Source organism: Atractosteus spatula, chromosome 22, assembly GCF_055471065.1.
Source record: "Atractosteus spatula isolate fAtrSpa1 chromosome 22, fAtrSpa1.hap1, whole genome shotgun sequence".
In the NCBI taxonomy this organism is placed as follows: domain Eukaryota; kingdom Metazoa; phylum Chordata; class Actinopteri; order Semionotiformes; family Lepisosteidae; genus Atractosteus; species Atractosteus spatula.
Genome location: NC_142727.1, coordinates 5,171,815 through 5,192,973, shown reverse-complemented (window position 1 = coordinate 5,192,973; position 21,159 = coordinate 5,171,815). Strand labels below are relative to the sequence as shown.

At 43.4% G+C, this 21,159-nt stretch overlaps 1 protein-coding gene across 1 annotated transcript in view; it reads left to right on the top strand.

Moving 5' to 3' along the window:
- LOC148816697 (alpha-2-macroglobulin-like) overlaps positions 1–21,159 on the top strand; it is a 32,784-nt gene extending 11,625 nt beyond the window's left edge. The window contains exons 7-36 of the mRNA XM_088939626.1: positions 100–184; positions 1,249–1,369; positions 1,679–1,793; positions 2,876–2,985; positions 3,170–3,340; positions 3,609–3,827; positions 6,130–6,193; positions 6,915–7,060; positions 7,303–7,449; positions 8,559–8,708; positions 9,575–9,680; positions 10,203–10,320; positions 10,652–10,877; positions 11,747–11,873; positions 11,962–12,083; positions 13,365–13,416; positions 13,815–13,898; positions 14,026–14,202; positions 14,628–14,709; positions 15,150–15,306; positions 15,490–15,564; positions 16,334–16,496; positions 16,982–17,172; positions 17,309–17,524; positions 17,858–17,982; positions 18,269–18,359; positions 18,521–18,589; positions 20,203–20,308; positions 20,569–20,613; positions 20,831–21,159. Coding sequence (XP_088795752.1) covers positions 100–184; positions 1,249–1,369; positions 1,679–1,793; positions 2,876–2,985; positions 3,170–3,340; positions 3,609–3,827; positions 6,130–6,193; positions 6,915–7,060; positions 7,303–7,449; positions 8,559–8,708; positions 9,575–9,680; positions 10,203–10,320; positions 10,652–10,877; positions 11,747–11,873; positions 11,962–12,083; positions 13,365–13,416; positions 13,815–13,898; positions 14,026–14,202; positions 14,628–14,709; positions 15,150–15,306; positions 15,490–15,564; positions 16,334–16,496; positions 16,982–17,172; positions 17,309–17,524; positions 17,858–17,982; positions 18,269–18,359; positions 18,521–18,589; positions 20,203–20,308; positions 20,569–20,613; positions 20,831–20,853 — 3,683 coding nt within the window. The 3' untranslated portion in view covers positions 20,854–21,159. The remainder of the gene's footprint in view (positions 1–99; positions 185–1,248; positions 1,370–1,678; positions 1,794–2,875; positions 2,986–3,169; positions 3,341–3,608; positions 3,828–6,129; positions 6,194–6,914; positions 7,061–7,302; positions 7,450–8,558; positions 8,709–9,574; positions 9,681–10,202; positions 10,321–10,651; positions 10,878–11,746; positions 11,874–11,961; positions 12,084–13,364; positions 13,417–13,814; positions 13,899–14,025; positions 14,203–14,627; positions 14,710–15,149; positions 15,307–15,489; positions 15,565–16,333; positions 16,497–16,981; positions 17,173–17,308; positions 17,525–17,857; positions 17,983–18,268; positions 18,360–18,520; positions 18,590–20,202; positions 20,309–20,568; positions 20,614–20,830) is intronic.

The window sequence follows — 21,159 nt, the reverse complement described above, 5'->3', positions numbered from 1 at the left end:
GCCTCACAGACGGAGGTGTGATGCATGACTGTGAGACCATGTAGTGGATGAGATCTCAGAGGCGACTGTAACACCTAATTCTTTTCTTCCTGTTCACAGTCCTGCCAAAATTTGAAGTTGAGACTCATCTTCCGGACTCGATCTTCATTTTGGACACTAAAGTCACAGCTAAAGTCTGTGGCAAGTGAGTCTGAATCCTCAAGTATGGCAAACGAAAACTTCGGAACTATTATAATGGATTTTTTGGATAAAGAATAAAACAATATAATGTATCTTCAGTAACTTAAAATGTTTAAAACAACGATCATTTAAAGGAACCAGTGTTCTGGGTCTCTAGAACCAAAGTGTTGTTCATTCAGCTGTCACTACTTGACACACAGCTGTTAACAGGGAAAATGCAACAGTACAATTCCGAATTAAAATGATCGTGAAGGTGGGAACACATGAATCAACAGCTTTCTTAGATGTGGAAAATGTAAATCAAAATCACTCACAATTAAGGAATATCTAATTCCAACCAATGTTACAGACAACAGAACAAAATAGATTTTTAGTAGCATTTGAGTTGTTAGTCTAGGACTCCAGGTGACAAGAGAACAGAACGATAGCTGAACAAGTGAACAAATTCACAAAACTGGTGCCATTTTCTTTGCCCATTTTCCTTTTGTTTCACTTCTACCTAAATCCCTTTTCCCATATTTTCTGAAACATAGTAGTACTGAATGTGTTCTACTGTACCTTTCCCATTGTCTACATTAAATAAAAGAAGCAAAAGTGTTTCAGTAAACACTTTCCTGAAGTGTAACATCGTGCTGTAGTTTCTTTACTGAAGAAACAAGTGTACTTGTGTACTGGCATGCACATATTGACTCTTGGTCTACACATTTCTCTTCAGTGCCTTTACTAGTTGAGAATTTGTCTCCCTTCATTCTTACTTCTCTCTGCTTGTCTTCTCCTGCACCCTAGAGATGCATATTATTAAAGACTGTTACTGTTATGACAGAACGAGGTACCTATTGAGGGTGCAGGACTGGAAAGATCAATTCTGGAGGTGCTGGAACAGTATTGAGCAGTGGTGCCCTGACATGAAAAGAGAAGATCATCCCTGTCACTTTCCAGATAGGCTGGGAGAGCTACAGTCCCTCCTGGCACCAGCTGGCATGGGCAACACGCTGGAGCCCACTAGGAACTAGAAGCAGAGCAAAGCCCAATATGTGAAAGGCGGTTTTGTTTCCTGTCTATTTGCAGGTACACATATGGGAAGCCAGTGTCTGGCACAGCAAAACTGGAATTATGCCGGAAACGTAATCAATATCTCTCATCTCAAGGTTTTGATCATGTGACAATCTGCCGCACAGTAACTGATGAGGTAAGATCATAAAAATGACCAGAACATGCAGCAGGCATCTGAACTATCTGAAGTTTTTTAAAATGTGCCCTTTTCATACTGGCAATATACTGTAACAAATTCTTAAAGCAAGGTTTTGAAGAATATTGGAACTTAAACATGTTTAAAATGTTATTGTTTCATTTTTACATACAATAAGTGAGAAAAAATATATAACAAAGTTGTACAATCCAAACTATCCCATTAAAAGACTTTGTGAATCTCCTCATCTGGTATGATCCACAACTCTGCTGGGGTTTGTAGGATGTCAGTGTGCTTTTGCTCTCATAGACGGACAAGACCGGCTGTTTCTCTCACACCTTCAACCTGACAGAGTTTAAGCAGAATGAAGGGCAGCTCGAGAACAGACTTCGCTTGTACGTTGAGCTAGAGGAACACGGAACAGGTGGGGACCTTCGACAGCAGTGATCTCTGAGGTACACATGGTTCCTTAGGGCAGTAGAGAGGAGTCCCGGTCCGATGCCTCTTCGGAATTACAGGACCTGTCCAAAGTTGTGCTAACTTGTCGCTCTATCTCAGACAGCTTCATGGCACCACTTTCATTCCTTGCTAGTTTCCGGTCTTTGCAGTGAATTGCTTTCGTATCAGGTAGCAACGTTGACAATGTTATGCTGCTGAGCCTTAAGTTCAGGACCATGGTGAATTACAAGCTGAGCTCCAAATGCAGGGTCTCAGAATCTCGGGGATCTTCGGATGGTGTCAGGCTTCAACGAGGGGTATGGGAGAAATGGTTGCAGGTTAATTGAAAGATTGATGGAGACAGGCATGAAGGAAAGATGAATCGGAAGGCCGCTTGCAAGCCACGGAGAGGGGAGAGGTAACAGATTGCCTTGTAACCATTGCAAGAGAAAAAACAATGAGCCATCCACCTTTGAGGCTGAGACTCCCAGTGAAAATGACTGTCTCCCTGAGGACAGCTAAAAAGTGCTGTCGAGTTGAAGTTGATAAGGCAGGTGCAAGTAGGAAGGAAAAAAGAGGAGAAACAACTTCCTTCGAGAAGAGAAAATAAAGGCAGCAGGAAAAAATATCACTGCTCATTCAGGGCTAAAGGAAAGGGACTTGGGCACAGTTCACTATAAAGCGCAGCTCACTCAATGTCAGAGCAATGGGATGAGGAAAGAGAAAGCCCTAAATAATCTGCTCCTTGAGAATAATTTAATTATTGGCCACAAAGCACTGGTTGCCAGTGACAGTGCCGGGATGTGAGCCGCCATCAGCCCGAGCGTAACAGGCAAGAGTTGCATCAGAAACCTTGGCTGCCACATCACAGTCACATCACAGTGTGTGAGCCCTAATCCTCAAACATCTGGAAGAACAGGTCTGCTGGTGGTTCCAGATAATCAAATTTAAAGCCGATAGGTGGGAGTATAAAGAAGCTATCTGTTACATCAATCACTGGCATTTGAAACTAGCTCTCGTTAGCTCACTGGCAGGACTGCCACATGATGCTGTGTGTGTAATTTCCAGGAGTGGTACGGACAGGAATTGATGACACACGCTTCACCCACCTGTTGGGAAAGGTTGAGTTTCTGGATACAGCCAAGCACTATGAGCAGGGGATCCCCCTACAGGGCAAAGTGAGTAACTGCAGTGTTTTCTGTTTCTAGGGGTCCTGTTAAATCAAATTCATCATATTTCATTTGATAAAAAAATATTTCTTTTCTGCAGCCCTGTATTTTGGAACTCTGCCTGGAGTTGGTTGGCTTTCTTCTATCACACTGGGGCAAGTGGACAAATTAAAAAACATTTTCTTGTCCTCAGATTAGAGTGGTGCGGCGAGACTCATCTCCTGTTGCCAATCACAGAGTCTATGTAAAAAGTTTGAATGCCTGGCCACATGAAATTCACCTGAACGATACCACTGACAGCCAAGGGATTATTCACTTCTCTTTCAACACTTCGCAGTGGACACATTCAACAATGTGGCTGCTGGTCAGTACTGTTTATCTTTATACTTGATTCTAGCTGCACATCCAGACGTCATTAAGTAATGTCTTCATCGTTACTTGTGGAATCAATTTGCCTGAACACAAGGGTGTCATTCTGACGGACTGCCTAGTACTACTGTTCTTCTACTGATCTGTGTAAAAATTCTCACTGTTTCTTAGGAATGAGTGAACAAGAGCAACACCTTGCACAGGGTGTGATCAGCACAGGAAAATGAGAAAGGCCTCTTGGACTCTTCTTTGTTTCTCTGCAGGCTGAATCCTCTACAAGTCCTCAAGACATGTGGGCTCCCGGGTACAAGAAAAGTGGCCACTCTGTCACACGCAGTGATAAACCAAGTAGCAGCTTTATCTCCGTCCAAAAGATTGATCAGACACTACAATGTGGGACAGAAGTGGCCATCAGAGCCCGATATTCTTTCTTTCAGAAAGACATTGAGGCAGATGTCGGATCCATTGACTTTTACTACCTGGTAAGTCATTTTTGTGAGGGCATAGATTAAAATATGGTGATGTCTTCTCTCATTCTCTGCTTTCAGAAAAAGACAGGAGGTTGCTCCTTGTTATTCCTGTTATTATATTTCATACATAATCCTGGCCCCTGTGAAGTTAAAGGCAGGAGATCCTAAAACAGTTACACATCAGAGATCTGGGGAAAGGCAGGACCCCATGACAGCGGGACTTATGGCACTTCCCGCAAACCCCATTACATGCAGTTAGTTCTCTGGGGATCCTGTGCATAGCCATGAATTCTGCAGAATGCAGAGGCAAACAATCCAAAATCGTAATCCAGAAGCAAGGTCTATAGACGAAGCTAGAGATGAGTTAACCAGAAAGGGCTGAGACAAACCGAGAAAACAATCCAAAGGCGAAAGAGACGAGATCAAAAGGGAAAAGTTATGTCCAAAAGCCCAGAAATCCAACAAGAAAATAACTCTAAAGGAGGCTTTTCAATAGTGAGCAAGGTTTAGTGTGTGAGGGAACTTTAAATAGTGAAGGGAGAGGAACGTGGTTTGATAATTGGTTCAGGAGTGAGACTCTGTGGAATCTGGTGCCTGTGAGAATGTGATGGGTTCAGTTAGGAATGGGAACATGAAACAGTGGGTTTAGGAATGTAATGGGGTTTACGAGGGCAAGTGTGGGACATGACAGAATACAGACAACACCTGTCTTTAGTACAGCTGTGTCTGCGTATGACTGCACATGCCTGAAAAAGAGCACGTAGAGGTGTAACAAGGAAGGACAGAGCTTGTTTTGATTCTGAGGTCCCCTCCTCTCTGTCCAAGTTAAACTTTAAAAAGGTTTTCAACATTGTTTGATGTGTACGACACACAATGTAAAACAATGTAACGAAAAGTTCTATCAGGACCCTATGCAGACAGCACAATCCGGGGAGGAGTGAGGAAAACACGGGGTAAAAGGCATGCAAAGGGGCTGGAAGGAAAACAGGGGGCATGTCCATGGTGTGCTGGTGTCCTGGGGAGGTGTTCGGGGGAGGTGTGGCCAAGGCAAACAGTCCAAGGGAGTCCGAGGCAAATCCATGGGTGTAGCAAAAGTGCAAGACCGGGTAATCCATCCTGACAGACAAACAGAGTTAAAAGCCAGAGCGGAATCCACCGGAGGGTCAGGGGAATAAAAGGGGGTAACAGGACCAGACGCTCCCTAATCCCGGACTAAGAAGGTCAGGACGCCGTGATGAAGCCTGTGCCGTCGAGTCGCTCCTGGACTCGCGGATAGGCAGGTTTCTGGGCATCCATCTTCCAATACTGAGCCCAGACTGCCAGGAATATCTGGCTTTTATAGCACGAGGGGCTGGAACCGGAGGCAGGTGCGGGAGATGAGTACAAAACAAGGAAGGGCTGGAGCGTCCTTAAGAGGAGGGGTTTACGAGCGTGACACACAATGTGAGTGTCATGTGAAGCTGAGCATCATCAGCACAGCAATGAAAGTTAATTCAGTCTGCGAAATATACTGGTCAGCAGTAGCATGTGGAAAGTACAAAAAACTGGGCCAAAATTTAAAACACCACATGCAACCACTGACCAAAAGTCTCTCCCTCCAGTTTTATAATCAAATGATTATATAAGACAGGAACATGAACATGACAATGCCTGATGGTCCCATCAGAAGTTCAAGACCATTTACACAATTGACACAAATGTCACAACACATCATTTCTCACCCATATTAGAGCCATCCCCATACTATTATGATGTCTGAAACTAGATTCATTACAATATTCTGGATAACAAGAAACCCATGGAGGTGCTGAGACATAATTCCTTCTATAGCTTTCCACTAAGAATGGAAAAAGGAGATACCGAGACAGGACAAAATTATGGGCTTAAGGGGTGACGTCTACAGTCCTAAAAGAACTAGGAAGAGTACCTGAGTTATGAGCAACAAACAGATTTACAGGTACTTGTTTTTTAGCTGTAGTAGGAATGGCATTTAACACACGCTACAATTGTCCTACTGTAAAGATCAGCTCTTGTTCTGATGCTGAGACAAATTTTCTCTAAAGCTTGAGGAGACAGGGGCAGAGTGAGGGAATTTACATCACCATCATTATTAGAATCCCATCTGCAGGGAGTCCTTAAGCCTCAGGTCACTCAGCATTACAGGCAGCAGGATACATCCCAACTCTAATGGCCCTGGTCACTCACAAGAGACTTTAAGATAATATATTACAGGAGATAAGTAATTGTTATTCTGTGTTCTTGGTCGAGCAGCAGATGAGTTTGAGTTGAGTTTCTCTCCTCTGTGTGCTGCCAGGTGGTTTCCAGAGGAGCCATTTCAATCAGTGGACACATGGTGGAGCCCCTGCTGGCAGGTTCAGGTGTGTTTGTGTCGTATTCGTCCCGCCCTCACACTGGCCTCTACACACCTGAGCCAGTTAAACTACAGCCAATCACTAATCAGCTGTTTCAAAAGCAAAGTGATGGGAAACAAATTCCTAAACAGAGGACCAATAAAAACTGAACTATTGCTAAAAAATTACATACGTATTGTATTTCTAATGGTGTTCTGAATGCTTGAGGTTTGTGGGTGACTGAGGGCAGTGTGGATAACTGGAGGCAACCCGTTACTAGGGAGTCCTCTGTGGGTCTGAGACCTTGTCCACCAGTCTGTTCTCTGGCTGACAGCAAAACTGTGCCATAACCAGATCTTTCAAATTTAGGAAATGAGAAGTCAGATTAATAATACAGCTGGAAGATCTGCACATGGAGAACTGAGCATTCTGTGTGAAAAGTAGCATAGTGATCTACCAGGCTGTATTTCAACAGACTTCCAGAGTGTCCAAAATTTTAAAGAAAAATCTCAATCCAGAGAAATTCACACCAGCAGATATCCATAAGGCCCCACCAATGGTGCACTCAAAGTGAGCGTCGCCTGGGTTGGATGGAATCTGGCATGCTTGGCTTTCTGAGCAATGCTGACCTCTTGTGGCCTGCTCAGTGTCCCATGTCATTGAGGGATGCTCTACTTCTCCCAGTGATGCAAGTGCAGTCAACTCCTCTGCTCTGAAGTGCCTGATGTGCCTGTGGTGTCTGTTACAGTGAAAGAAGGGGAGGTGTCCTTCCTCCTGCCTGTGAGCCATGAGTTGTCCCCGAAGGCTCATGTCCTGGTATATGCTGTCCTGCCCAATGAGAGAGTCCTTGCACACAGCTCAGACTTCCAGGTGGAAAAATGTTTCAGACACAAGGTAAGTCTTGCTTTCAATGGCACCACTAGTTTTTGTTCTGTCCTATATTACTGTGCAAGAAGAGGTGTACCCATTTTTAACCTTTAAACTTTATCCTAAATCCTACTGCGACCAGGAGGCTTGTCTTTAAAAATGAGCTGTGGGAGCCTGGCACAAGCTGCTTCTGATCCCTTTTCAATTTAACTCTTCTTCTGTATTTTTGTTGTGTGTGTCAGGTTCTCATTCCCATGTTTGTGCCTCAGGTGTCCCTGAAGTTTGCGTCCCCTCAGTCTGTCCCAGGAGCTGACAGTGCTGTGCACCTGAGTGCCCATCCTGGATCACTATGTGCCCTGAAGGCCATTGACCGCAGTGTGCTACTGGTGGAGCCAGAGCAAGAGCTGACTGCAAAAGTAAGACTCTCATGACAGCACACGCTGTTTCTATGAGGGTGACACACTAGTAATACTGAAGTCATGTTGCTACTGGAACTACTGCTGGTCTCGATATACACATTGCTGAAATGTCATCTTCAGTTGCTACTATGATGTTGACTTAATTTGAAAGAAAATCGCACATAATTTCCAATTTAACAGCTAAGACCTAGAATGTCACCTTGTGTAATGGAGCAACTGTCTCTAGAGTAGTCACTAGACGGGAAGAATACCATACTGCCATTTCTGCTGTAATGTGATAGTTGTGTTCCTAGAAAACATTCCGTAACATTGATTCAATGGGAAGGTACCATATATTTTCTTAAGTAATATTATAAGATTCGATTTTCTCCCCAATGTGTTTTTGGTGACTTTATACAGATAAAAAGTGAAAAAATCTATAAAGAATAATATGCACCCACATTTACATTGATTAGCAATGAGAAATAGCACAGTGTAAGAGGGTCAAACAGTTTTTTTTAGACTTGTGCAACACTAAACATGACTAAGCCTAGTAGAGTGAATGATACCACTTTCATTCCTTTCTCTTGTATTGTTTTATACATCAAGCTGTTGTTCCAGAGTAAAAGCTTTCCTTTTCTTTTCACTTGCACCACACACACTAGCAGAACACTTCATACCCTAGCCACTCATTGTAACAGCAATATTTATATAAATATTTTCAGACAATGAAAATATGGTAAATGAGCACAGATACATAGCTGTGACTGTTGTGGACATGCAAGTATACAGCATATGCAAGAGATTGTGAGAGTTGACCATTCTGGTTTTAATTACATTTCTCTACAAATATGTAGAGAAAACAGGAGAGAATATTGAGTTTTGTAGCGAGACCAGATAATTATATTCTAGTATAGGTGAGAGACTTTGGCTAGATTTAGTTTCAGATCAGCTTGTATGAGAGGCAGTGATAGTGTCAGTGCACTGGCGTTAATGGTATTGAAATAAAATTAACAACTTGTGCAGCAATAAAATATTTTTTCTGTACTGCCTCTTAAGTATTTTGTACTGATTTCAAACAATATTTAAACTTCATCTCTTGTTTCTCCACATTTTCTCAATATCAGATCTATGATTTACAACGTACAATTGTGACCTCCTATCATAACCAGTATTATTTTGACAAGCCCAGAGACTGCCTGCCGGTGAGAGTGAAGAAACGCTCTTACATGATACACTACCCGTATTCACCCAGGAATGCTGACAACACTTTCAATGTAAGCATGTCGCCTTCGTTAGCATAGTATAAAAGTAAGAAAAGTCCTTGACTGAAAATCTCGCAAGGAAAAGCCAGACTGACTGCAGCAGTGAAAGAAGTAAAAACTTTAATAAAGGTAGACTGAAGTACAGCATGACACAGCCTTGTGAAGAAATGTTCAAAAAACTATGAATACAGTATGACTTGCACATGACTCTAGTGAAAAAAAGCCTTTAAAAAACAAGCAATTGCTTATGCACCCTTCTTATGATGGAGCTGAAATAAGAAACAATTTTGGGAGTTTGAAAATAATGAATAAAGGTCTGGAATTACAGTATGTAGCTCTTATATCACTTAGCAATAAAAAATAGGCTCTGTCGTTTAACACATTGCCAGCACTGAAATGAGTGAAGTTCCCAAGCTATGCTGCTAAAGTACTAATTTGCCAGCAGCCATATCACCCTGCAGCTAACAACTGACAACCCAGTGAGGTGTGAGCCTGGTCAGTACCTGGGTGGGAGGATCCTGGGAAAAACTAAGGCTGCTGCTGGAAGCGGTGTTAGTGGGGCCAGTAAGGGGTGCTGGTGTCCTGGCCAAATTTCCCTCTGGCCTTTACCCATCATGGCCTCCTAATAATCCCCATTTCTGAACTGGCTTCATCATTCTGCTCTCCTTCCCACTGAGAGCTGTGAGAGCTGTGTGTGGTGAGAGTACTGGGGCATCATCCAGGTGGGGCTGCACACTGGTGGTGGTGGAGGGGATCCCCATTACCTGTAAAGAGCTTTGAGTGAAGTGTCCAGAAAAGCGCTATATAAGTGTAAGCAAGTATTATTATTTTGGAAAGTGGTATTAAAAGGAACGATCTTCTCATAATATCCTCTACAGTACCTGAGGATCAGAACTGTCACAAATATGTTTCTTCATGAGCCTGACTGTCTGCTGTTCAAGGGATGGACTTTCTATAACCAACGGGATAGAGGGTATGGTGGGCGTAGTAATGGTAAGCTGTGTTTACATCAATCTTTGACGTAACAGCTGGTCATTACAAGACCAGCATGATTAAACTACCAAGATCACTACACCTGGGGAACATGCGAAAGCAGCACTTCTCTAAAGATAAAGGATTGTCCCCAGATGTACATGTGAAATGAAGTCAGTGGATTGCTTCATGTGCATCTTTCTAGACATAAAGAACAGAGCTGGGAAAACTCAACCAAGGCAGTTAGGAACTTAATAGGAATGATTTATGATCATGCCTAGTTTTATGCAAGTCTCTCAGTGCTCTGACCTCATTTCTTATCTTTAGTTAGATTTTCATCAGCTCCAATGGAAAGATTCATGATGAGCCCTCCTCCGATCCCAACCACAAAATTTCATCATGGATGCAACTGCCATGTCTTGCATGGTGTTGGGCCATACAGTCCAATTACGAATTAAAGGAGTATAAAGACACAAATAACTGCTCATCCAGATTTACATCCTTATGTCTGACCTAATTTCTTGTCTTTACCAGACGGAGGAGTAATAGCTGGAATTGAACGAAACTTTATCAGTTCTGCTCCATCACCAGTTGTGGAGACGGTCCGAACAATCTTCCCTGAGACATGGCTCTGGGACCTTGTCCCAGTTGGGTGAGTGCACTGTAGGACTGTTCCTAACTCTGGCTACAGTGGTCAACAGCATATTCTGTAAAAGCATTAAGCTGATTTTTAGTGTGGGCTCAGGCATTGATATCCAAGGATTCATCTGCAGGATTCTCAGAAAGGAACATGTTTAGATGCTTTAAAAGTCCACCACATTGAAGTTAATCGTAACTTCAAGGTTACATAGTTCACAGGCCATTCTCATTCAGCATTAGCAGCCCACAACAGTGGGATACCAGAGAGCATGGATTTGGAACAACCACTTTGATACAGGTCAGTTAATGTCTGTACCTGTCCCATCTTGGCATCCTCTGCACAGGGAGTCTGGCTCAGCGCAGGTTCCGGTCACTGTGCCTGACACCATCACTACATGGGAGTCTGGGGCCTTCTGCTTGTCCCCAGTAGGACTGGGCCTGGCCCCCTCTGTCAGGCTCACCACCTTCCAGCCCTTCTTCGTGGAGCTCACCCTGCCCTACTCCATCATCAGGGGAGAGCGGTTCGAGCTCAAGGCCACCGTCTTCAACTACATGTCCAAGTGCATCACGGTAGAACCGCCCTTCCCTACAACTGCACCAGGGCTTCTCTCGCACCAGACCACTCTCTTCTGATCTGTCCACTACTTTAATTACAATATTGACCCAAGGACTTTCCAACGATTATGGTGTGAGCTAGTGTGTAATGTTTTTAAGGTGAAAATAATTGCTCTCACTACTCATTGTGGCTCAAGTGCTGCTGCTTTAGCTCGGCTTTGCAAAGGAAAGGGTGTAAAAGGTCAGGAATCCATCCCAATCTCGTTCACACACATTTGTCTCTTCATTTTTACATTTAATATTGAAAACTAGAACAGTGTACATGGTGGATCAGGAACTGGAAGAATTATGTGCTGTGAAGTGTGGGTAGGGTCTGTAGAACGCAAATTTCATTTTTCCATCTGGTCAGTTAGGTTAAAGTAAGGATTCATCTTACCGGCATTGGTTGGCCGGTAGATGTTTAAATATTGCTGAGCACACCACACAGACATGCAATGTCTATATTGGAAATACACTCAGGATTTGCATTAAGGTAAAAGAAAATACCAGCTGAAAATATTGTTTAACTTATGTTTAATACTTCTAGATATTTTTGTGTATCATGTGATTTTATGAACTTTCTCAGTCCTGCATTAAGCCTTTGAGCCTTGTTGCACTTGTCTGAAACTCACCCTGTCCGCAAAAGACTGTCCAGGTTTTTACAGAACCCTAGTGTGTACAACCAGAATTTCCATACACTGTATGCTCTAAATGTTAAAAAAAAAGTCATTTAGAAATACGAAAGCGTTAATCATAGCATGACAGCAGCATAATCTAGAGGACAGGTAACATAAATTGGGGCAGGTGTGTGAGTGGGGAGATGATGTGCTGACCTGTCACTCCAGGTAAAGGTGAGTCCAGCCCCATCCTCTGACTTCACTCTGGAGCCCTGCCCAGGGTCCGAGTATAGTTCCTGTCTGTGTGCCAGCCAAGGAAAGACCTTCCGCTGGACCCTGGTAGCCTCTGTCCTGGGTAAGTTACGTCTCTATTGATGTGCTGTGAGTTTCTCAGTGACTGTCTGGTTCCCCTGGACAGTTGTGCTGTGAATCTGTTTTTCTAGGTGCTGTGAATGTGTCAGTAAGTGCAGAGGCAGTTCAGACAGAGATGATCTGTGACAACGAAGTGGTGTCGGTGCCTGAGCAAGGACGCATCGATACAGTCATACAGACTCTGCTGGTGGAGGTGAGGACCTGCAGCTCAGCTTGATCTTGTCCTCTAGTATGATAGATAGAGCTAGCATATCTGGCTGTACAAACCTGTTAATTAAGTTCAAACACTTAAGCATCACACTTTACTTAATTACAACACAAACTTTACCAGATGCTTATTACTTACCACAGTTCAGTGGATCAATGAACAAAATATATGGCTATTTTTTAGTTCTACTGATCAGCAACAGGAGAAAAACGGAGATCAATGGTCCAATATTGCTAACTTCAGACCTTTCTGAACTTTCACACCTGACATCCCTCCCTAGAGGGCGCTCCACTGCTCCCATTATTGTCCGTGTGATTAAGCTCTCCAGGTGTACCCTTTTAGCATTATTATTTAAAGACCAGCTCCTCCAGTTCTCGGGGCTCATCATTAGGGTAAGATGTCGCGAGGCCCGCCTAGCACCAGGAAACCCTACATCAGTCTCCTGAGGGCATAGGCCTCATCCCCAACACCTCCCGCTTCCTGAGCCCGGGGTCTGGAGGATCTCGCCCCATCACCCTTGGACCTCCATGTTTTGTTTGTTCATGTGCTCCCCCCTCCCGGGGATTTTAACTTTGTCGCGTCCCAGGATGGATTCCTTGTTGATGGACTCTCGGACTGTGCTTTGACCTGCCCTTGGACCCGTTTGGATTTGGATGCCGTTTTGTCTTCCCTGTACACTGTCTCACGGACTGTCACTATTATTTTGTGCACTATTAAACCCCTGTGTGTTCCCTTTTACCACGCCTCCTGTTTTCTCCAGCTCTTACCGCATCGCATAGGGTCTTCTACAAGATCTGACATGGATTTCAGTCCGTGTGCGTGACAATAGGACAGACATACAGCCCTGGGTGACAAGGTCTTAGATTTCTTTATGGCCTTTATGGGAAATATACAGTATTCGTGACATGAACACTGTGGGTTTGTTAAACCATACTAGAAAAAACAGGTACTGTAAAGCACAATCCCTAAATGAATGTAATGGAGATGTGGAAAAATAAAACCCTACTTTTTAATTTAACTTTATTTCACTTAAACCTGATCAGACATTCTCTCTAAGAACAACAGCCTATATGAAGGCCATGACAAAAGTATAATCACTTTATGTCGACAGTGAAAACATTACATCATTTTGAAAGGATTCAAAGACCAGAGAGCCAAACAACTGACAACCTGTCATGAAGTGCAGAAGATGCACACGTGTCAATGCACATGAAAACTCCAGTCCTTCCACACTCTTGATTAATAAATTTTCTCCTGTACCCACAGGCTGAAGGAACAGAAAAGACTATCAGTTACAACTGGCTGCTGTGTCCAAAAGGTGAGTCTGTGAGATTCTCTAATGTCTGACACTGACTTTCAGCTGCCTCAGCTTATTCATGGGAGTTTGGTTAAAATACAACAAAAAACTTCTTAGAAGCACAGTGCAATGCACAAAAACTGTTTATGACATGTGATTGATGTGGCTGTGTGTTAGAACTGTTAAAAACAGAACAATGTATTTCTCTGGGACTGATGAGAAGGAACAGCAGTTATAAAAGAACAAGAATGAACACACCTCATCTCTCTCTTTCACCATCTACAACCCCAGTTCTCTCTGCTTCTTAATGGAAATCCAGAATTAACATTTTTCTCCCTCACCCTCCTGCAAGTTGGACACTAACCCAAGCTAACCCTTGATTGCTCTTCCCTGTACCTCACTATCCTGTCCAATTGCAGGCAGCCTGGTGAAGGAGGAGGTCCAGCTCCAGCTACCAGAGGACATTGTGGAGGGATCAGCCAGGGCCTCACTCTCTGTTCTGGGTAAATATAGAAAACAATGTAATTTATCTCTCTTTAGCATGAACACATGCTTAAATAAACTTTGTTGTCAGCAAAATATTTTGTCTTGACAAAGCAACCCTCCAATCCCTTGTTTTTCTGTGTGCAGGAGACCTGTTGGGCCGGGCCCTACAGAACCTGGACCGACTCCTAGCCATGCCCTATGGCTGTGGAGAGCAGAACATGGTGCTATTTGCCCCTAACATCTACATCCTAAAGTACCTGGAGAGCACAGGTCAACTCACACAGGAGATCTGGAACAAAGCCACAGAGTTCCTGAAGAGCGGTAGGAGGGAACAAGCTGTCAATACAGAGAAGACAAATTTTACCCCTCAAGTCTGTGGAATAAAATTACAGAATAAACAAAATTTTCTATCTCCAGTGTTTAAAACTGGGACCTATAAAACTGAACAAGACTAACTCAAATTTATTACATGTATGTATGCTTTCTTAATCATTTGCAATGCAAATAGCAGACCATATTTGGATCTTGTGACCCTGCTACCATTTGCATTGTGTTCCAGCTTCTCAGTTCCCTAACTTAACCTAACTTAACTTAAATCCTTTAGTGAACTACCAATTTATTCAACTGAAGTTATTAAAATTGACCATTAAGATTTCACTGTAAGGAAAACCACACCAAATGCTAATCAGTACAAGTATCAGATTCTTCAATAGCTGCAGCATGACTTGTTTCTCCACCTTGGACAGGCTACCAGAGGCAGCTCAACTACATGCGCATTGATGGCTCCTACAGTGCCTTTGGGTACAGTGATGATTCTGGAAACACATGGTGAGCGGGCAGGAGGCCAGGCAGCCCTGACACACAGACTCACCTTTCATCATCTCTAGTCGGCAAGAAAGGAGGCCTAAAGATGTCACTTAAAATTCTTAAACTGATTTTATTTTATGTTAGTCAGCATATGAGTCAAAAAGTAATAAAAACATTTCTATAGTGTATTTCATCCCAAAAGATTCCCAGTCACACCACACATAGGAGGGGCCTTCTTCATCCATCATTGATATGCAGCATCGATCTGGGCAACACACAGTGACCCCACTACACTGCAGTCAATACAGAAATGTCACTAATGTGATCAATCTGCTAAACACAGACTAGCTAGTGTATTTCTGCAATGATAGGTCTGCATAGCTCAGTCCTGTAATAGACCAGCTCTGGAGGCTCCATGCTGAACTACTGACGCTTTAACTCCAACTCTCTCCTCTCCCCAGGCTGACTGCCTTTGTGATGAAGTCCTTCGGTGGAGCCCAGTCCTATATCTACATTGACCCCAACATCATCTCCAGCACCAGGGACTGGCTCACCCGTCACCAGCAGCCCAACGGTTGCTTCCAAAGTGTGGGCAGGCTCTTTAACAACAGGATGAAGGTGAGGGAGAGAGGGGCACAGAGGGTTAAACATCTTGAGAACATGTGCCCAGGATGTGCTATGTGATACAGTTGTGTGGAATACTGCATGGACTATTTGTGATAGTTGTAATTGTGACATGTTGTGGGCTGTGTATCATACTATTGTAAACGTGTGTGTAATACAGTGAGGAATGTGTTTCAGGGAGGTGTGAGTGACGAGGTGACCCTGACTGCCTACATCTCTGCAGCCATGCTGGAGCTCAACATGTCTAAGACAGTGAGTAACCATGTGCTCTCCACCTGTTCTGTGTCATCCTGCACTGCACTGACACTGAATAGACACTGTATCCTGGTTGGGTCTTTGCCTACGGGAATGTGAGGTGGAAGCCAGAGTGAACAGCACACACAATACATATAAACTGCAGCCAACTTTGCAAGGAAGACTGACTTACAGAAACTCAAGGAACTGTTTTCAATAAATTTGTACAGTGACCATGCGGGTCAGCTATATTAGTCCATATGCATTACAAAGCAAGAGTACTCCCCTATCTACACTGCTCACAGATTACATATAGGGATTTCAAAATGAACAACACCCCCATATTTTTCAGCCTTGATTTATTTTTTATAATTTCCTATAAACTATATTAAATTGTGAGGTGGACTGAGTCCACACAGTGCCTTTTTTACTTTCTCCTGCTAAAATAATTTGCATCAAAAACCAACTGATCCTTTATTCCTCAGCCAAAAAAAGGTGTTTCTGTAGATCATTACTGTCCTTTGTAGTGGCTTTATTCCATGTTCCCTTTCCAGGGAATTTGTTCAAGCTGCTAATTTGCTAAATCTAAATTGAATCATGTAGATAAAACAACTTATTAAAATAAAGCTGAAGGTTCCACCTTCCTAGATGTCATTCTAGCCACAGCCCCATTGTAGGCTAGCTGTATAGAATGCTCCAAGACCCTGCCTTGAAAAGGAACAGCCTCAAGCAAAAGCTGACTGAGCGCAAGTGGGTCAGGGAGTCACTGAGCTCTTCCCTCTCTCAGGACCAGGTCTTGAACAGCAGCCTTTCCTGCCTGCACTCTGCCACCCAGAACCTGACCAATGTCTACACTGCAGCCCTGCTGTTCTACACCTTCACTCTGGCTGGGGACGAGGACACCAGAGCACAACTATGGACCAAGCTAGAAACTCTGGCCAGCAGAGAGGGTACAGCCTCCTCCTCTCTGCAGCTCAGCACCCTTCTCAAAATGCACAGACACATAATGTTGGAAGTACACTGGGAAGAGCAGACACACATTTTGCACACAAAGAGCAGAGTGGGGTTTGGGCTGTTGATTTGAAACTGGAAAGTTATAGGTTCACATCCCAGGTGGGGCACTGCTGTTGTACCTCCCATTACCTCACAAACGTCCAGCTGTTTATGTACTGTAGGTACAAACTGAACTCTCTTTTGAGAAGTGTCACTCAAATAAATTCAGAAATCTAAATGCAACCTGAAACATGAAGACACACATAGAGAAACCTCATTTATTGTTGAGGATGAAATCCTATTCATAATTATATATTTACAGGTTATGGAACTTCTAGCCAAGAACCTGTTACATTTCTAAATTATCATCATGACTTCTCCTTGGACCCATCACCCTCCTCCTCTCTTCCCTGGGTAATTGACCTGTTTCCCTCTCTCTCAGGAGACACTCTGCACTGGTCTCAGTCGGCCTCGGAGGATTCGGACTCCTTGTCAGTAGAGATGAGCTCCTATGTGCTGCTGGCTCTTCTTAGTCACCCACCGCTGTCTGCCTCGGACCTGGGCCGGGCCTCCAAGATTGTCAGTTGGCTGACCAAGCAGCAGAACTCCTATGGAGGATTCTCTTCCACACAGGTATTGATCTGTCTAAATCATCAAGCTCTGGATCCTACTGATCTCCTGGGTGACTCTCCAGTCAGTGACCTGAGACCTTGTATTGTGTAGCATATGGATAGCACAAGCAGTGATTGTGGTTTGTGTTTGTGCACAGGACACCGTAGTAGCTCTGCAGGCTCTCTCTCTCTATGGGGCGGAGGCTTTCAGCAAAGAGGTCTCCAGCCAAGTGACAGTGCAGTCCACAGAGGGGGACCTCCACCAGTTTACTGTGGACTCTAGCAACAGTCTGCTGTACCAGGAGAGGGCACTGCGAGATGTCCCAGGGAAGTACAGTGTTGAGGTGCAGGCCACAGGCTGCATGTCAATCCAGGTCAGTGCTTATACACCCTAAATATTGCTTCATCACTGAGTTTTCAGAGGCTACGAAAATGACACCAGTCTTAAATCCAAGCTCAACTCTAAAATGAACTGAAACAAAAGGGCAAGATCCTCAGATCACTTATCAAACTAATCCTGATGCAATGTGCATGCCTAATACAACATAGGCTAGAGGAACAGCCCTCTTAATTTCATCCTGAACCACAGCCTTGACCCAAACCCTAGCCAATATTCCCAAAGGACACAAACACAGGACACTAATTGTAAATGTCTGGAAATAACAAAACTGTGTTGCTGTCTCCCATCCCCTCCCTGCCTGTCTCAGGTGGCTCTCCACTACAACATCCCTCCTCCTCCTGACTTCTCCACCTTCCAAATCACAACAGAGTCACAGATGACATGTGACAGCAGCACGAGGAACAGGCCACTCACTGCTGTCGTCAATGTGAGGCAAGTGCACGTTTCTCATCTGGTTGTGGTGGTGTTCCCAGTACAGCACTTGGAGAGTTGAAGAGTACCACCACCAGCTGGGCACATCCCCATTTGGGAGCTGCTCCTTATCTGAGAGAAAACACCTTAAATCACAACTCCATGAATAGCTTCTCTGTGGCTGCACCACAGAGATGAGAAAGAGAGATGAGGCCTCATTTAGGAAAGCACAGCAACACTTAATTCTGACTTATTAATAAGTATTGCTGCTACATTCCAAAACCTTTTTTTCCTTTTGACCCCACAGCTACAAGGGCAAGAGAGAGAGCACCAACATGGTGATTGTGAATGTCAAGCTCCTGTCTGGGTTTGTCTTTGACAAAGACACTCTGAGTGAGGTGAGATCTCCTCCTCTCTGGTGCCATCAGTTTCCATTATTTTTCTCCTAAGTCAATACAGAAGCATCAGAGTGCGCTTACTCAGTTTTCAAAATGTGACCCTGGTGCAAACCCTCTCTCTTTGCCTCTCAGTCATCATGTGATGTCTGTTTCTCCCACAGTTAAAAGGAGCCCCGTATGTCAAGCGTGTTGACACTGAAGATGGTCACGTGATCGTGTATCTAGATGGGGTGAGTTCAAACCTCCTGGAGAACATCCTGTACAGCATGATGCAGACACCATGTCTTTCATTATTATTATAATTATTCAAAAACTATGAGACAGAATTGCCTGGACAAGCACCTGACATTGACCTTTCATACAGTTACAGACAGGTAGCAGAAATGAACTGTAAATATGAGCAGAATCACTGAGCTTGAGCAAGCTACTCATAAAACACTCAAGTGTTTTTGTTGGCATCTTCATTCTCTAGACAATGGTACAGTAGCTGAGACCTTATTGTGCAAACTTTTGGTCAAATTTTAGCAAAATAGGTATTACTGCTCTGGAATCAGTCCTGTAACCAGGTACATTCCCAAATTTAAAGGAATGTCCAACGAAACAAGCCAAGAGAATCGAACCTTTTAATCTTGAAAAGAGAAGATTTCAAGGGTCCTGATTCAATTAAAGTGCAACTTCACATGGGTCTTGGGGATAAACCTGCTTACCCATGTAATATGTAAAACTAAAATCTAACTAATTTTGGAAGCTCTCTTTGCTTGTGTTGGTACTGTACACAGTGACCCTTGCCCTTCCATTTTACTGAGTCTTTCAAAGCACATTCCTGTAATATACTTATTTTATGCTTCCTTTCTGAAATACCCTAATTTTCTTATTTTTCATTGATACATCCACATAATTCCTTTTTGTAATTCCATACTTGAGGAATAAACTGACTTTTGACTTGCCACTTTTAACTCACTCGGTAGTCTTCAATGGGTGGTTCTTACTGCAGTCGTGCTGCCCTAGTAACAGTGGTCATCCCAGAGGATAAGAATCTCAGGTGGTCCCACCCTCACAGCCTCTGGTTTCAGTTCAGCCAATGCTGTGCCCTTCGCAGTGTTTCTGAGTCATCGGCTGCTGAGTATTAGTGCAGTCAAGTCATGTCTGCACACTCCTGTGGCATCAACCCAAAAGCATGTCTTTAAAGGACAGTACCTCCATCTGACAGAGCACAAAACCCATTCTACAAAGCTAGAGATTCCAACCTGCAGTGTAATGAAATAAAACATCATGGGGTACATAATTCTACATGGTTTATGTACTGAATTGGTGGTATAACAAAGCTCATTCTATTAAGGTGGCACTGTACTGGAGATCCTATTAGGTGCTGCTAAACTCAATACAACGGGCTTCTTCAGAAACATCAGTGAAACACAAGCCAGGGAGCACAACTGGAACTACATGGAAGTACATCTAAAACTGAAAACAGTAGGAACTTCTTTACACAAAGGGTGTTGGGAGTGTGGAACAAACTGTCCAGCCATGTTGTGAAGCTGATACTCTGGCTTCTTTCAAGAAAAGGATGACTAAGATCCTCAGATCATTAGCTTCTAATTAACAAACATACTAAAAGGACAGAATGGCCTCCTCTCATCTGATCATTCTTATTACAAACCTGACTAGGAACATGACACAATTTAATCTTCCTGCTTATTCCCATGTCTCTCAGACATTATCAGAAATGTTTCTAGATTTTTCATTTATATTGCATCTTTCGGCTTTTGCATTGTTCTTCATGAGATATTATAGAATACTTCACCAAAGGTGTCAGCCATGTCAGTCATCTTTTTCTCCTTTGCAGCTTCATAGAGAAAAGTCTCAACAGTACAGATTCAGAATGATCCAGGAGCACCCAGTGAAGGGACTCAAACCAGCTGTGGTCAAGATCTACGACTACTACCAGACAAGTAAGCATCCTCTAACGAGAGAATAATTAGCCAATTGAATTGTTTATTGAAAAAGGTACAATGGCTTGCTCTAATTTTACTTTTCTTTCAGTAAACCTTTCGATCTGTTAAGACTATTTTACTGTCTGGTTGTCTGCAGCATAGTCAGCTCATGATGTGGGTCTGAGTGCGGAGAAATATAATGTAAATAAAATATTAATTTACCATAGTAAACTGCCAGACGGGTCTGCCTCTCACAGGATGTTAATTGTATCTTCCAGGTGAGCAGGCTACATCAGAATACATCTATCCATGCCCTGAAGAAGGTAAGATCACTCATGCTCCACAAGAGGGCACCATTTTGTTGTCTGGCCATTGAGCACAGTGATTTCTGTGATCTCAGTCTCTGTTTCTGGTGTCTGGGAGATCGAGTTAAAAAGATGCAGAGCTGTCTGTTATTATCACCACAATCATTGAGTTTATTAACTTCTATAACTTCCTATCAACTTGAATTACACACTGAGTCATGTGCTCTCTTGGCAGATCATGAGATCAACCAGATTTGAGAGGGAGCTCCAGGAGACTGCCTCTGGAAGGGTAAAGAAACAGATGTGTCCAGATTTCGGGTCCAAAGCATCATAGCATAAACCGCAAAAGGATCAGAATTTTGCACGACCCGGCAAGACTGCATGAGCTACGATCTTCAGTTTATGTTTTCGTTAAAGGAAAAAAATCTCTGACCTTGTCTCCTAGGGCTGGACATTTGTCCTGTGAGCAGTGGGTATTGAAGAGCTCTCTGAAAATGCCAACGGGCACCCATTAATTTGAAAACTGTTTATGCTTTTTTCTGTTTTCCTCTATTTTGGTATCAA